Here is a 17,166-nt window from a genome sequence, read left to right as displayed (position 1 = left end):
TTACTGAGCATGATCTGTGAGAAAAGAATATGGGGCAAACTATAACCGCCATTTAAATATAAGTAGCATACTCTATGGATACAACAAGCATCCTGATCATCATGTAAGTCCTCTATGAATACTTCAGTTTGCACAAAAGACAAAGAGAAAGAAGGATTTTACTGAGACTAGGAAGCAGATGATTTTAATCATACTCAAGAGCATCAGAACTGCAATTCACTGAAGGAGCAATGGTCAAAAGAGTTTAGGCAGCAATTTGCTTGTCAGCACTTAGGTCAGATTTAAGCCAAGTGAGAAGAAAACTTTAACTTTGTATTCTTGTGAACCACTGTCTCAGCGTGCCTTTAAGAACAGAGAAAATACTCCTTTAATTAACACTTTCAAAAATAACTAACTCTAAAGTCTTTAATACTGCAAAAGCTCTGAGAGACTAAATTTCATGTACTAGAAAACGAAGCAGAAAGTATTTACAACCATTCACACAATTCTTGTCTTAAAGAAACAAAATCAGCAATTTTGCAAACAACTTGTTCAAACATTTAAAATTGTTGACTGTAACTTGCAAAGCTACTTATAAACTTGACTGTACTGCTTGACTACTTGACTGTAACTCGTAAAGCTAGTAACAGGAAATAATTAATCTTGCCTGGGTTTTTAGGAATTCGATATTTTCCCTCAGAGAGTTAAGCGATGACCTCAGTTTGTTACTTTCATCAGTCATTTTTCTCAAGGTTTCTCTCAGTTGGCTCATTTTTGTCTCATGCTGCAAGAGAAATATCAAATTTTAAAACGTGATTAACAAGAGAGTCTTTTTAGAAATAATTCTCAACTAAGTTCCATTTCAGTGTTAAAAAATAGGACAAACTTTCAAAGATCAAATTTGTAATTCTTCATGGTCCAATCTGCACATACCACCAGTAGTGAAGAAAGCAACATCCACACCACATATTAAGAAGAAATATAAAGAAAATGGGAGCCATGGTGTACAGCCTATGGATCTTTTTTTTTTTTTTTCCAGAAAATACCTAGATCTTCTCATTGATCCTCTTGTACATTCCTCAGTTAAGTCAGGTGTGGGAAAGAATTGTGAATGAAAACAAATATCAAAGCTTTTGTTTACACTTAGCTCTTTTTTCTTTTAGCATCCATTTTAACCACAAATATGCCCAATTCTCCCTTTTTTAAATCTTTCAAATATTCTAACTATTCACTGCTGATAGTTAAGACGCTTTAGTTCACCTGTACTTAAACACCTGTCCTGCAATGTCCAGGAATGTATCCAATACGTGCTACATTTCATGGAATTGGAAAAAAATAATTGTGAAACTCAAGATAGTAATCTTTTAATATTTGTTATTATTATTAGTCCACAATATAATTTAATACCAGTACATACCATTAAAATATAAGCAAAAACAGACAAAAGAAACTGCAACAAAGGAAAATTGAAGCGACAATTACTTGTAACAGTCAAAAACCTGCGTGCCTTGAAAAAGAACCAAATGAATGTGTCTTTTTTCCCCTTCACTGGAAATTTGTAATATATTTAAATATTTTCCAGCAGATTCTGAAAAAAAAACCAACACTGAGGCTTTGAAGCTGAGTATAAAACAAATGTTTTCAGAAAATAACACTGTTACTGAGCATGATCTGTGAGAAAACAATATGGGGCAAACTATAACCGCCATTTAAATATAAGTAGCATACTCTATGGATACAACAAGCATCCTGATCATCATGTAAGTCCTCTATGAATACTTCAGTTTGCACAAAAGAGAAAGAGAAAGAAGGATTTTACTGAGACTAGGAAGCAGATGATTTTAATCATACTCAAGAGCATCAGAACTGCAATTCACTGAAGGAGCAACGGTCAAAAGAGTTTAGGCAGCAATTTGCTTGTCAGCACTTAGGTCAGATTTAAGCCAAGTGAGAAGAAAACTTTAACTTTGTATTCTTGTGAACCACTGTCTCAGCGTGCCTTTAAGAACAGAGAAAATACTCCTTTAATTAACACTTTCAAAAATAACTAACTCTAAAGTCTTTAATACTGCAAAAGCTCTGAGAGACTAAATTTCATGTACTAGAAAACGAAGCAGAAAGTATTTACAACCATTCACACAATTCTTGTCTTAAAGAAACAAAATCAGCAATTTTGCAAACAACTTGTTCAAACATTTAAAATTGTTGACTGTAACTTGCAAAGCTACTTATAAACTTGACTGTACTGCTTGACTACTTGACTGTAACTCGTAAAGCCAGTAACAGGAAATAATTAATCTTGCCTGGGTTTTTAGCAATTCGTTATTTTCCCTCAGAGAGTTAAGCGATGACCTCAGTTCGTTATTTTCATCAGTCATTTTTCTCAAGGTTTCTCTCAGTTGGCTCATTTTTGTCTCATGCTGCAAGAGAAATATCAAATTTTAAAACGTGATTAACAAGAGAGTCTTTTTAGAAATAATTCTCAACTAAGTTCCATTTCAGTGTTAAAAAGTAGGACAAACTTTCAAAGATCAAATTTGTAATTCTTCATGGTCCAATCTGCACATACCACCAGTAGTGAAGAAAGCAACATCCACACCACATATTAAGAAGAAATATAAAGAAAATGGGAGCCATGGTGTACAGCCTATGGATCTTTTTTTTTTTTTTTCCAGAAAATACCTAGATCTTCTCATTGATCCTCTTGTACATTCCTCAGTTAAGTCAGGTGTGGGAAAGAATTGTGAATGAAAACAAATATCAAAGCTTTTGTTTACACTTAGCTCTTTTTTCTTTTAGCATCCATTTTAACCACAAATATGCCCAATTCTCCCTTTTTTAAATCTTTCAAATATTCTAACTATTCACTGCTGATAGTTAAGACGCTTTAGTTCACCTGTACTTAAACACCTGTCCTGCAATGTCCAGGAATGTATCCAATACGTGCTACATTTCATGGAATTGGAAAAAAATAATTGTGAAACTCAAGATAGTAATCTTTTAATATTTGTTATTATTATTAGTCCACAATATAATTTAATACCAGTACATACCATTAAAATATAAGCAAAAACAGACAAAAGAAACTGCAACAAAGGAAAATTGAAGCGACAATTACTTGTAACAGTCAAAAACCTGCGTGCCTTGAAAAAGAACCAAATGAATGTGTCTTTTTTCCCCTTCACTGGAAATTTGTAATATATTTAAATATTTTCCAGCAGATTCTGAAAAAAAAACCAACACTGAGGCTTTGAAGCTGAGTATAAAACAAATGTTTTCAGAAAATAACACTGTTACTGAGCATGATCTGTGAGAAAACAATATGGGGCAAACTATAACCGCCATTTAAATATAAGTAGCATACTCTATGGATACAACAAGCATCCTGATCATCATGTAAGTCCTCTATGAATACTTCAGTTTGCACAAAAGAGAAAGAGAAAGAAGGATTTTACTGAGACTAGGAAGCAGATGATTTTAATCATACTCAAGAGCATCAGAACTGCAATTCACTGAAGGAGCAATGGTCAAAAGAGTTTAGGCAGCAATTTGCTTGTCAGCACTTAGGTCAGATTTAAGCCAAGTGAGAAGAAAACTTTAACTTTGTATTCTTGTGAACCACTGTCTCAGCGTGCCTTTAAGAACAGAGAAAATACTCCTTTAATTAACACTTTCAAAAATAACTAACTCTAAAGTCTTTAATACTGCAAAAGCTCTGAGAGACTAAATTTCATGTACTAGAAAACGAAGCAGAAAGTATTTACAACCATTCACACAATTCTTGTCTTAAAGAAACAAAATCAGCAATTTTGCAAACAACTTGTTCAAACATTTAAAATTGTTGACTGTAACTTGCAAAGCTACTTATAAACTTGACTGTACTGCTTGACTACTTGACTGTAACTCGTAAAGCCAGTAACAGGAAATAATTAATCTTGCCTGGGTTTTTAGCAATTCGTTATTTTCCCTCAGAGAGTTAAGCGATGACCTCAGTTCGTTATTTTCATCAGTCATTTTTCTCAAGGTTTCTCTCAGTTGGCTCATTTTTGTCTCATGCTGCAAGAGAAATATCAAATTTTAAAACGTGATTAACAAGAGAGTCTTTTTAGAAATAATTCTCAACTAAGTTCCATTTCAGTGTTAAAAAGTAGGACAAACTTTCAAAGATCAAATTTGTAATTCTTCATGGTCCAATCTGCACATACCACCAGTAGTGAAGAAAGCAACATCCACACCACATATTAAGAAGAAATATAAAGAAAATGGGAGCCATTGTGTACAGCCTATGGATCTTTTTTTTTTTTTCCAGAAAATACCTAGATCTTCTCATTGATCCTCTTGTACATTCCTCAGTTAAGTCAGGTGTGGGAAAGAATTGTGAATGAAAACAAATGTCAAAGCTTTTGTTTACACTTAGCTCTTTTTTCTTTTAGCATCCATTTTAACCACAAATATGCCCAATTCTCCCTTTTTTAAATCTTTCAAATATTCTAACTATTCACTGCTGATAGTTAAGACGCTTTAGTTCACCTGTACTTAAACACCTGTCCTGCAATGTCCAGGAATGTATCCAATACGTGCTACATTTCATGGAATTGGAAAAAAATAATTGTGAAACTCAAGATAGTAATCTTTTAATATTTGTTATTATTATTAGTCCACAATATAATTTAATACCAGTACATACCATTAAAATATAAGCAAAAACAGACAAAAGAAACTGCAACAAAGGAAAATTGAAGCGACAATTACTTGTAACAGTCAAAAACCTGCGTGCCTTGAAAAAGAACCAAAGGAATGTGTCTTTTTTCCCCTTCACTGGAAATTTGTAATATATTTAAATATTTTCCAGCAGATTCTGAAAAAAAAACCAACACTGAGGCTTTGAAGCTGAGTATAAAACAAATGTTTTCAGAAAATAACACTGTTACTGAGCATGATCTGTGAGAAAACAATATGGGGCAAACTATAACCGCCATTTAAATATAAGTAGCATACTCTATGGATACAACAAGCATCCTGATCATCATGTAAGTCCTCTATGAATACTTCAGTTTGCACAAAAGAGAAAGAGAAAGAAGGATTTTACTGAGACTAGGAAGCAGATGATTTTAATCATACTCAAGAGCATCAGAACTGCAATTCACTGAAGGAGCAACGGTCAAAAGAGTTTAGGCAGCAATTTGCTTGTCAGCACTTAGGTCAGATTTAAGCCAAGTGAGAAGAAAACTTTAACTTTGTATTCTTGTGAACCACTGTCTCAGCGTGCCTTTAAGAACAGAGAAAATACTCCTTTAATTAACACTTTCAAAAATAACTAACTCTAAAGTCTTTAATACTGCAAAAGCTCTGAGAGACTAAATTTCATGTACTAGAAAACGAAGCAGAAAGTATTTACAACCATTCACACAATTCTTGTCTTAAAGAAACAAAATCAGCAATTTTGCAAACAACTTGTTCAAACATTTAAAATTGTTGACTGTAACTTGCAAAGCTACTTATAAACTTGACTGTACTGCTTGACTACTTGACTGTAACTCGTAAAGCCAGTAACAGGAAATAATTAATCTTGCCTGGGTTTTTAGCAATTCGTTATTTTCCCTCAGAGAGTTAAGCGATGACCTCAGTTCGTTATTTTCATCAGTCATTTTTCTCAAGGTTTCTCTCAGTTGGCTCATTTTTGTCTCATGCTGCAAGAGAAATATCAAATTTTAAAACGTGATTAACAAGAGAGTCTTTTTAGAAATAATTCTCAACTAAGTTCCATTTCAGTGTTAAAAAGTAGGACAAACTTTCAAAGATCAAATTTGTAATTCTTCATGGTCCAATCTGCACATACCACCAGTAGTGAAGAAAGCAACATCCACACCACATATTAAGAAGAAATATAAAGAAAATGGGAGCCATGGTGTACAGCCTATGGATCTTTTTTTTTTTTTCCAGAAAATACCTAGATCTTCTCATTGATCCTCTTGTACATTCCTCAGTTAAGTCAGGTGTGGGAAAGAATTGTGAATGAAAACAAATGTCAAAGCTTTTGTTTACACTTAGCTCTTTTTTCTTTTAGCATCCATTTTAACCACAAATATGCCCAATTCTCCCTTTTCTGAATCTTTCAAATATTCTAACTATTCACTGCTGATAGTTAAGACGCTTTAGTTCACCTGTACTTAAACACCTGTCCTGCAATGTCCAGCAATGTATCCAATACTTGCTACATTTCATGGAATTGGAAAAAAATAATTGTGAAACTCAAGATAGTAATCTTTTAATATTTGTTATTATTATTAGTCCACAATATAATTTAATACCAGTACATACCATTAAAATATAAGCAAAAACAGACAAAAGAAACTGCAACAAAGGAAAACTGAAGCGACAATTACTTGTAACAGTCAAAAACCTGCGTGCCTTGAAAAAGAAACCAAGGAATGTGTCTTTTTTCCCCTTCACTGGAAATTTGTAATAGAATTAAATATTTTCCAGCAGATTCTGAAAAAAAAACCAACACTGAGGCTTTGAGGCTGAGTATAAAACAAATGTTTTCAGAAAATAACACTGTTACTGAGCATGATCTGTGACAAAAGAATATGGGGCAAACTATAACCACCATTTAAATATAAGTAGCATACTCTATGGATACAACAAGCATCCTGATCATCATGTAAGTCCTCTATGAATACTTCAGTTTGCACAAAAGAGAAAGAGAAAGAAAGATTTTACTGAGACTAGGAAGCAGACGATTTTAATCATACTCAAGAGCATCAGAACTGCAATTCACTGAAGGAGCAACGGTCAAAAGAGTTTAGGCAGCAATTTGCTTGTCAGCACTTAGGTCAGATTTAAGCCAAGTGAGAAGAAAACTTTAACTTTGTATTCTTGTGAACCACTGTCTCAGCGTGCCTTTAAGAACAGAGAAAATACTCCTTTAATTAACACTTTCAAAAATAACTAACTCTAAAGTCTTTAATACTGCAAAAGCTCTGAGAGACTAAATTTCATGTACTAGAAAACGAAGCAGAAAGTATTTACAACCATTCACACAATTCTTGTCTTAAAGAAACAAAATCAGCAATTTTGCAAACAACTTGTTCAAACACTTAAAATTGTTGACTGTAACTTGCAAAGCTACTTATAAACTTGACTGTACTGCTTGACTACTTGACTGTAACTCGTAAAGCTAGTAACAGGAAATAATTAATCTTGCCTGGGTTTTTAGCAATTCGTTATTTTCCCTCAGAGAGTTAAGCGATGACCTCAGTTCGTTATTTTCATCAGTCATTTTTCTCAAGGTTTCTCTCAGTTGGCTCATTTTTGTCTCATGCTGCAAGAGAAATATCAAATTTTAAAACGTGATTAACAAGAGAGTCTTTTTAGAAATAATTCTCAACTAAGTTCCATTTCAGTGTTAAAAAATAGGACAAACTTTCAAAGATCAAATTTGTAATTCTTCATGGTCCAATCTGCACATACCACCAGTAGTGAAGAAAGCAACATCCACACCACATATTAAGAAGAAATATAAAGAAAATGGGAGCCATGGTGTACAGCCTATGGATCTTTTTTTTTTTTTCCAGAAAATACCTAGATCTTCTCATTGATCCTCTTGTACATTCCTCAGTTAAGTCAGGTGTGGGAAAGAATTGTGAATGAAAACAAATGTCAAAGCTTTTGTTTACACTTAGCTCTTTTTTCTTTTAGCATCCATTTTAACCACAAATATGCCCAATTCTCCCTTTTCTGAATCTTTCAAATATTCTAACTATTCACTGCTGATAGTTAAGACGCTTTAGTTCACCTGTACTTAAACACCTGTCCTGCAATGTCCAGCAATGTATCCAATACTTGCTACATTTCATGGAATTGGAAAAAAATAATTGTGAAACTCAAGATAGTAATCTTTTAATATTTGTTATTATTATTAGTCCACAATATAATTTAATACCAGTACATACCATTAAAATATAAGCAAAAACAGACAAAAGAAACTGCAACAAAGGAAAATTGAAGCGACAATTACTTGTAACAGTCAAAAACCTGCGTGCCTTGAAAAAGAAACCAAGGAATGTGTCTTTTTTCCCCTTCACTGGAAATTTGTAATAGAATTAAATATTTTCCAGCAGATTCTGAAAAAAAAACCAACACTGAGGCTTTGAGGCTGAGTATAAAACAAATGTTTTCAGAAAATAACACTGTTACTGAGCATGATCTGTGAGAAAACAATATGGGGCAAACTATAACCGCCATTTAAATATAAGTAGCATACTCTATGGATACAACAAGCATCCTGATCATCATGTAAGTCCTCTATGAATACTTCAGTTTGCACAAAAGAGAAAGAGAAAGAAAGATTTTACTGAGACTAGGAAGCAGACGATTTTAATCATACTCAAGAGCATCAGAACTGCAATTCACTGAAGGAGCAACGGTCAAAAGAGTTTAGGCAGCAATTTGCTTGTCAGCACTTAGGTCAGATTTAAGCCAAGTGAGAAGAAAACTTTAACTTTGTATTCTTGTGAACCACTGTCTCAGCGTGCCTTTAAGAACAGAGAAAATACTCCTTTAATTAACACTTTCAAAAATAACTAACTCTAAAGTCTTTAATACTGCAAAAGCTCTGAGAGACTAAATTTCATGTACTAGAAAACGAAGCAGAAAGTATTTACAACCATTCACACAATTCTTGTCTTAAAGAAACAAAATCAGCAATTTTGCAAACAACTTGTTCAAACATTTAAAATTGTTGACTGTAACTTGCAAAGCTACTTATAAACTTGACTGTACTGCTTGACTACTTGACTGTAACTCGTAAAGCTAGTAACAGGAAATAATTAATCTTGCCTGGGTTTTTAGCAATTCGTTATTTTCCCTCAGAGAGTTAAGCGATGACCTCAGTTCGTTATTTTCATCAGTCATTTTTCTCAAGGTTTCTCTCAGTTGGCTCATTTTTGTCTCATGCTGCAAGAGAAATATCAAATTTTAAAACGTGATTAACAAGAGAGTCTTTTTAGAAATAATTCTCAACTAAGTTCCATTTCAGTGTTAAAAAATAGGACAAACTTTCAAAGATCAAATTTGTAATTCTTCATGGTCCAATCTGCACATACCACCAGTAGTGAAGAAAGCAACATCCACACCACATATTAAGAAGAAATATAAAGAAAATGGGAGCCATGGTGTACAGCCTATGGATCTTTTTTTTTTTTTTCCAGAAAATACCTAGATCTTCTCATTGATCCTCTTGTACATTCCTCAGTTAAGTCAGGTGTGGGAAAGAATTGTGAATGAAAACAAATGTCAAAGCTTTTGTTTACACTTAGCTCTTTTTTCTTTTAGCATCCATTTTAACCACAAATATGCCCAATTCTCCCTTTTCTGAATCTTTCAAATATTCTAACTATTCACTGCTGATAGTTAAGACGCTTTAGTTCACCTGTACTTAAACACCTGTCCTGCAATGTCCAGCAATGTATCCAATACTTGCTACATTTCATGGAATTGGAAAAAAATAATTGTGAAACTCAAGATAGTAATCTTTTAATATTTGTTATTATTATTAGTCCACAATATAATTTAATACCAGTACATACCATTAAAATATAAGCAAAAACAGACAAAAGAAACTGCAACAAAGGAAAATTGAAGCGACAATTACTTGTAACAGTCAAAAACCTGCGTGCCTTGAAAAAGAAACCAAGGAATGTGTCTTTTTTCCCCTTCACTGGAAATTTGTAATAGAATTAAATATTTTCCAGCAGATTCTGAAAAAAAAAACCAACACTGAGGCTTTGAGGCTGAGTATAAAACAAATGTTTTCAGAAAATAACACTGTTACTGAGCATGATCTGTGAGAAAACAATATGGGGCAAACTATAACCGCCATTTAAATATAAGTAGCATACTCTATGGATACAACAAGCATCCTGATCATCATGTAAGTCCTCTATGAATACTTCAGTTTGCACAAAAGAGAAAGAGAAAGAAAGATTTTACTGAGACTAGGAAGCAGACGATTTTAATCATACTCAAGAGCATCAGAACTGCAATTCACTGAAGGAGCAACGGTCAAAAGAGTTTAGGCAGCAATTTGCTTGTCAGCACTTAGGTCAGATTTAAGCCAAGTGAGAAGAAAACTTTAACTTTGTATTCTTGTGAACCACTGTCTCAGCGTGCCTTTAAGAACAGAGAAAATACTCCTTTAATTAACACTTTCAAAAATAACTAACTCTAAAGTCTTTAATACTGCAAAAGCTCTGAGAGACTAAATTTCATGTACTAGAAAACGAAGCAGAAAGTATTTACAACCATTCACACAATTCTTGTCTTAAAGAAACAAAATCAGCAATTTTGCAAACAACTTGTTCAAACATTTAAAATTGTTGACTGTAACTTGCAAAGCTACTTATAAACTTGACTGTACTGCTTGACTACTTGACTGTAACTCGTAAAGCTAGTAACAGGAAATAATTAATCTTGCCTGGGTTTTTAGCAATTCGTTATTTTCCCTCAGAGAGTTAAGCGATGACCTCAGTTCGTTATTTTCATCAGTCATTTTTCTCAAGGTTTCTCTCAGTTGGCTCATTTTTGTCTCATGCTGCAAGAGAAATATCAAATTTTAAAACGTGATTAACAAGAGAGTCTTTTTAGAAATAATTCTCAACTAAGTTCCATTTCAGTGTTAAAAAGTAGGACAAACTTTCAAAGATCAAATTTGTAATTCTTCATGGTCCAATCTGCACATACCACCAGTAGTGAAGAAAGCAACATCCACACCACATATTAAGAAGAAATATAAAGAAAATGGGAGCCATGGTGTACAGCCTATGGATCTTTTTTTTTTTTTCCAGAAAATACCTAGATCTTCTCATTGATCCTCTTGTACATTCCTCAGTTAAGTCAGGTGTGGGAAAGAATTGTGAATGAAAACAAATATCAAAGCTTTTGTTTACACTTAGCTCTTTTTTCTTTTAGCATCCATTTTAACCACAAATATGCCCAATTCTCCCTTTTTTGAATCTTTCAATTATTCTAACTATTCACTGCTGATAGTTAAGACGCTTTAGTTCACCTGTACTTAAACACCTGTCCTGCAATGTCCAGCAATGTATCCAATACTTGCTACATTTCATGGAATTGGAAAAAAATAATTGTGAAACTCAAGATAGTAATCTTTTAATATTTGTTATTATTATTAGTCCACAATATAATTTAATACCAGTACATACCATTAAAATATAAGCAAAAACAGACAAAAGAAACTGCAACAAAGGAAAATTGAAGCGACAATTACTTGTAACAGTCAAAAACCTGCGTGCCTTGAAAAAGAAACCAAGGAATGTGTCTTTTTTCCCCTTCACTGGAAATTTGTAATAGAATTAAATATTTTCCAGCAGATTCTGAAAAAAAAACCAACACTGAGGCTTTGAGGCTGAGTATAAAACAAATGTTTTCAGAAAATAACACTGTTACTGAGCATGATCTGTGAGAAAACAATATGGGGCAAACTATAACCGCCATTTAAATATAAGTAGCATACTCTATGGATACAACAAGCATCCTGATCATCATGTAAGTCCTCTATGAATACTTCAGTTTGCACAAAAGAGAAAGAGAAAGAAGGATTTTACTGAGACTAGGAAGCAGATGATTTTAATCATACTCAAGAGCATCAGAACTGCAATTCACTGAAGGAGCAACGGTCAAAAGAGTTTAGGCAGCAATTTGCTTGTCAGCACTTAGGTCAGATTTAAGCCAAGTGAGAAGAAAACTTTAACTTTGTATTCTTGTGAACCACTGTCTCAGCGTGCCTTTAAGAACAGAGAAAATACTCCTTTAATTAACACTTTCAAAAATAACTAACTCTAAAGTCTTTAATACTGCAAAAGCTCTGAGAGACTAAATTTCATGTACTAGAAAACGAAGCAGAAAGTATTTACAACCATTCACACAATTCTTGTCTTAAAGAAACAAAATCAGCAATTTTGCAAACAACTTGTTCAAACACTTAAAATTGTTGACTGTAACTTGCAAAGCTACTTATAAACTTGACTGTACTGCTTGACTACTTGACTGTAACTCGTAAAGCTAGTAACAGGAAATAATTAATCTTGCCTGGGTTTTTAGGAATTCGATATTTTCCCTCAGAGAGTTAAGCGATGACCTCAGTTCGTTATTTTCATCAGTCATTTTTCTCAAGGTTTCTCTCAGTTGGCTCATTTTTGTCTCATGCTGCAAGAGAAATATCAAATTTTAAAACGTGATTAACAAGAGAGTCTTTTTAGAAATAATTCTCAACTAAGTTCCATTTCAGTGTTAAAAAATAGGACAAACTTTCAAAGATCAAATTTGTAATTCTTCATGGTCCAATCTGCACATACCACCAGTAGTGAAGAAAGCAACATCCACACCACATATTAAGAAGAAATATAAAGAAAATGGGAGCCATGGTGTACAGCCTATGGATCTTTTTTTTTTTTTTCCAGAAAATACCTAGATCTTCTCATTGATCCTCTTGTACATTCCTCAGTTAAGTCAGGTGTGGGAAAGAATTGTGAATGAAAACAAATGTCAAAGCTTTTGTTTACACTTAGCTCTTTTTTCTTTTAGCATCCATTTTAACCACAAATATGCCCAATTCTCCCTTTTTTGAATCTTTCAATTATTCTAACTATTCACTGCTGATAGTTAAGACGCTTTAGTTCACCTGTACTTAAACACCTGTCCTGCAATGTCCAGCAATGTATCCAATACGTGCTACATTTCATGGAATTGGAAAAAAATAATTGTGAAACTCAAGATAGTAATCTTTTAATATTTGTTATTATTATTAGTCCACAATATAATTTAATACCAGTACATACCATTAAAATATAAGCAAAAACAGACAAAAGAAACTGCAACAAAGGAAAATTGAAGCGACAATTACTTGTAACAGTCAAAAACCTGCGTGCCTTGAAAAAGAAACCAAGGAATGTGTCTTTTTTCCCCTTCACTGGAAATTTGTAATATATTTAAATATTTTCCAGCAGATTCTGAAAAAAAAAACAACACTGAGGCTTTGAAGCTGAGTATAAAACAAATGTTTTCAGAAAATAACACTGTTACTGAGCATGATCTGTGAGAAAACAATATGGGGCAAACTATAACCGCCATTTAAATATAAGTAGCATACTCTATGGATACAACAAGCATCCTGATCATCATGTAAGTCCTCTATGAATACTTCAGTTTGCACAAAAGAGAAAGAGAAAGAAGGATTTTACTGAGACTAGGAAGCAGATGATTTTAATCATACTCAAGAGCATCAGAACTGCAATTCACTGAAGGAGCTACGGTCAAAAGAGTTTAGGCAGCAATTTGCTTGTCAGCACTTAGGTCAGATTTAAGCCAAGTGAGAAGAAAACTTTAACTTTGTATTCTTGTGAACCACTGTCTCAGCGTGCCTTTAAGAACAGAGAAAATACTCCTTTAATTAACACTTTCAAAAATAACTAACTCTAAAGTCTTTAATACTGCAAAAGCTCTGAGAGACTAAATTTCATGTACTAGAAAACGAAGCAGAAAGTATTTACAACCATTCACACAATTCTTGTCTTAAAGAAACAAAATCAGCAATTTTGCAAACAACTTGTTCAAACACTTAAAATTGTTGACTGTAACTTGCAAAGCTACTTATAAACTTGACTGTACTGCTTGACTACTTGACTGTAACTCGTAAAGCTAGTAACAGGAAATAATTAATCTTGCCTGGGTTTTTAGCAATTCGTTATTTTCCCTCAGAGAGTTAAGCGATGACCTCAGTTCGTTATTTTCATCAGTCATTTTTCTCAAGGTTTCTCTCAGTTGGCTCATTTTTGTCTCATGCTGCAAGAGAAATATCAAATTTTAAAACGTGATTAACAAGAGAGTCTTTTTAGAAATAATTCTCAACTAAGTTCCATTTCAGTGTTAAAAAGTAGGACAAACTTTCAAAGATCAAATTTGTAATTCTTCATGGTCCAATCTGCACATACCACCAGTAGTGAAGAAAGCAACATCCACACCACATATTAAGAAGAAATATAAAGAAAATGGGAGCCATGGTGTACAGCCTATGGATCTTTTTTTTTTTTTCCAGAAAATACCTAGATCTTCTCATTGATCCTCTTGTACATTCCTCAGTTAAGTCAGGTGTGGGAAAGAATTGTGAATGAAAACAAATATCAAAGCTTTTGTTTACACTTAGCTCTTTTTTCTTTTAGCATCCATTTTAACCACAAATATGCCCAATTCTCCCTTTTTTGAATCTTTCAATTATTCTAACTATTCACTGCTGATAGTTAAGACGCTTTAGTTCACCTGTACTTAAACACCTGTCCTGCAATGTCCAGCAATGTATCCAATACGTGCTACATTTCATGGAATTGGAAAAAAATAATTGTGAAACTCAAGATAGTAATCTTTTAATATTTGTTATTATTATTAGTCCACAATATAATTTAATACCAGTACATACCATTAAAATATAAGCAAAAACAGACAAAAGAAACTGCAACAAAGGAAAATTGAAGCGACAATTACTTGTAACAGTCAAAAACCTGCGTGCCTTGAAAAAGAAACCAAGGAATGTGTCTTTTTTCCCCTTCACTGGAAATTTGTAATATATTTAAATATTTTCCAGCAGATTCTGAAAAAAAAACCAACACTGAGGCTTTGAAGCTGAGTATAAAACAAATGTTTTCAGAAAATAACACTGTTACTGAGCATGATCTGTGAGAAAACAATATGGGGCAAACTATAACCGCCATTTAAATATAAGTAGCATACTCTATGGATACAACAAGCATCCTGATCATCATGTAAGTCCTCTATGAATACTTCAGTTTGCACAAAAGAGAAAGAGAAAGAAGGATTTTACTGAGACTAGGAAGCAGATGATTTTAATCATACTCAAGAGCATCAGAACTGCAATTCACTGAAGGAGCTACGGTCAAAAGAGTTTAGGCAGCAATTTGCTTGTCAGCACTTAGGTCAGATTTAAGCCAAGTGAGAAGAAAACTTTAACTTTGTATTCTTGTGAACCACTGTCTCAGCGTGCCTTTAAGAACAGAGAAAATACTCCTTTAATTAACACTTTCAAAAATAACTAACTCTAAAGTCTTTAATACTGCAAAAGCTCTGAGAGACTAAATTTCATGTACTAGAAAACGAAGCAGAAAGTATTTACAACCATTCACACAATTCTTGTCTTAAAGAAACAAAATCAGCAATTTTGCAAACAACTTGTTCAAACACTTAAAATTGTTGACTGTAACTTGCAAAGCTACTTATAAACTTGACTGTACTGCTTGACTACTTGACTGTAACTCGTAAAGCTAGTAACAGGAAATAATTAATCTTGCCTGGGTTTTTAGCAATTCGTTATTTTCCCTCAGAGAGTTAAGCGATGACCTCAGTTCGTTATTTTCATCAGTCATTTTTCTCAAGGTTTCTCTCAGTTGGCTCATTTTTGTCTCATGCTGCAAGAGAAATATCAAATTTTAAAACGTGATTAACAAGAGAGTCTTTTTAGAAATAATTCTCAACTAAGTTCCATTTCAGTGTTAAAAAGTAGGACAAACTTTCAAAGATCAAATTTGTAATTCTTCATGGTCCAATCTGCACATACCACCAGTAGTGAAGAAAGCAACATCCACACCACATATTAAGAAGAAATATAAAGAAAATGGGAGCCATGGTGTACAGCCTATGGATCTTTTTTTTTTTTTCCAGAAAATACCTAGATCTTCTCATTGATCCTCTTGTACATTCCTCAGTTAAGTCAGGTGTGGGAAAGAATTGTGAATGAAAACAAATATCAAAGCTTTTGTTTACACTTAGCTCTTTTTTCTTTTAGCATCCATTTTAACCACAAATATGCCCAATTCTCCCTTTTTTGAATCTTTCAATTATTCTAACTATTCACTGCTGATAGTTAAGACGCTTTAGTTCACCTGTACTTAAACACCTGTCCTGCAATGTCCAGCAATGTATCCAATACGTGCTACATTTCATGGAATTGGAAAAAAATAATTGTGAAACTCAAGATAGTAATCTTTTAATATTTGTTATTATTATTAGTCCACAATATAATTTAATACCAGTACATACCATTAAAATATAAGCAAAAACAGACAAAAGAAACTGCAACAAAGGAAAATTGAAGCGACAATTACTTGTAACAGTCAAAAACCTGCGTGCCTTGAAAAAGAAACCAAGGAATGTGTCTTTTTTCCCCTTCACTGGAAATTTGTAATATATTTAAATATTTTCCAGCAGATTCTGAAAAAAAAACCAACACTGAGGCTTTGAAGCTGAGTATAAAACAAATGTTTTCAGAAAATAACACTGTTACTGAGCATGATCTGTGAGAAAACAATATGGGGCAAACTATAACCGCCATTTAAATATAAGTAGCATACTCTATGGATACAACAAGCATCCTGATCATCATGTAAGTCCTCTATGAATACTTCAGTTTGCACAAAAGAGAAAGAGAAAGAAAGATTTTACTGAGACTAGGAAGCAGATGATTTTAATCATACTCAGGAGCATCAGAACTGCAATTCACTGAAGGAGCAACGGTCAAAAGAGTTTAGGCAGCAATTTGCTTGTCAGCACTTAGGTCAGATTTAAGCCAAGTGAGAAGAAAACTTTAACTTTGTATTCTTGTGAACCACTGTCTCAGCGTGCCTTTAAGAACAGAGAAAATACTCCTTTAATTAACACTTTCAAAAATAACTAACTCTAAAGTCTTTAATACTGCAAAAGCTCTGAGAGACTAAATTTCATGTACTAGAAAACGAAGCAGAAAGTATTTACAACCATTCACACAATTCTTGTCTTAAAGAAACAAAATCAGCAATTTTGCAAACAACTTGTTCAAACACTTAAAATTGTTGACTGTAACTTGCAAAGCTACTTATAAACTTGACTGTACTGCTTGACTACTTGACTGTAACTCGTAAAGCTAGTAACAGGAAATAATTAATCTTGCCTGGGTTTTTAGCAATTCGTTATTTTCCCTCAGAGAGTTAAGCGATGACCTCAGTTCGTTATTTTCATCAGTCATTTTTCTCAAGGTTTCTCTCAGTTGGCTCATTTTTGTCTCATGCTGCAAGAGAAATATCAAATTTTAAAACGTGATTAACAAGAGAGTCTTTTTAGAAA

General features: G+C 33.3%; 1 protein-coding gene across 4 annotated transcripts in view; it reads right to left on the bottom strand.

The window, feature by feature from the left end:
• The window catches only part of LOC137859948 (coiled-coil domain-containing protein 138-like), a 27,047-nt gene extending 9,881 nt beyond the window's left edge, over nt 1-17,166 (bottom strand). The window contains exons 1-10 of one of the 4 annotated variants that reach the window (XM_068689608.1): nt 16,994-17,166; nt 15,360-15,476; nt 13,726-13,842; nt 12,149-12,207; nt 10,457-10,577; nt 8,821-8,937; nt 7,187-7,303; nt 5,553-5,669; nt 3,919-4,035; nt 2,283-2,399 (exon numbers count right to left, since the gene is read on the bottom strand). In XM_068689608.1, coding sequence (XP_068545709.1) covers nt 2,283-2,399; nt 3,919-4,035; nt 5,553-5,669; nt 7,187-7,303; nt 8,821-8,937; nt 10,457-10,577; nt 12,149-12,207; nt 13,726-13,842; nt 15,360-15,476; nt 16,994-17,098 — 1,104 coding nt within the window. In that variant the 5' untranslated portion in view covers nt 17,099-17,166. Of the gene's footprint in view, nt 1-2,282; nt 2,400-3,918; nt 4,040-5,552; nt 5,670-7,186; nt 7,304-8,820; nt 8,938-10,456; nt 10,578-12,148; nt 12,208-13,725; nt 13,843-15,359; nt 15,477-16,993 lie in introns of all 4 variants that reach the window. The other 3 variants (XM_068689606.1, XM_068689605.1, XM_068689607.1) reach the window with 3 other exon arrangements.

Source organism: Anas acuta, chromosome 7, assembly GCF_963932015.1.
Source record: "Anas acuta chromosome 7, bAnaAcu1.1, whole genome shotgun sequence".
Taxonomy (NCBI): domain Eukaryota; kingdom Metazoa; phylum Chordata; class Aves; order Anseriformes; family Anatidae; genus Anas; species Anas acuta.
This window is presented reverse-complemented; position numbering and strand designations above follow the sequence as displayed.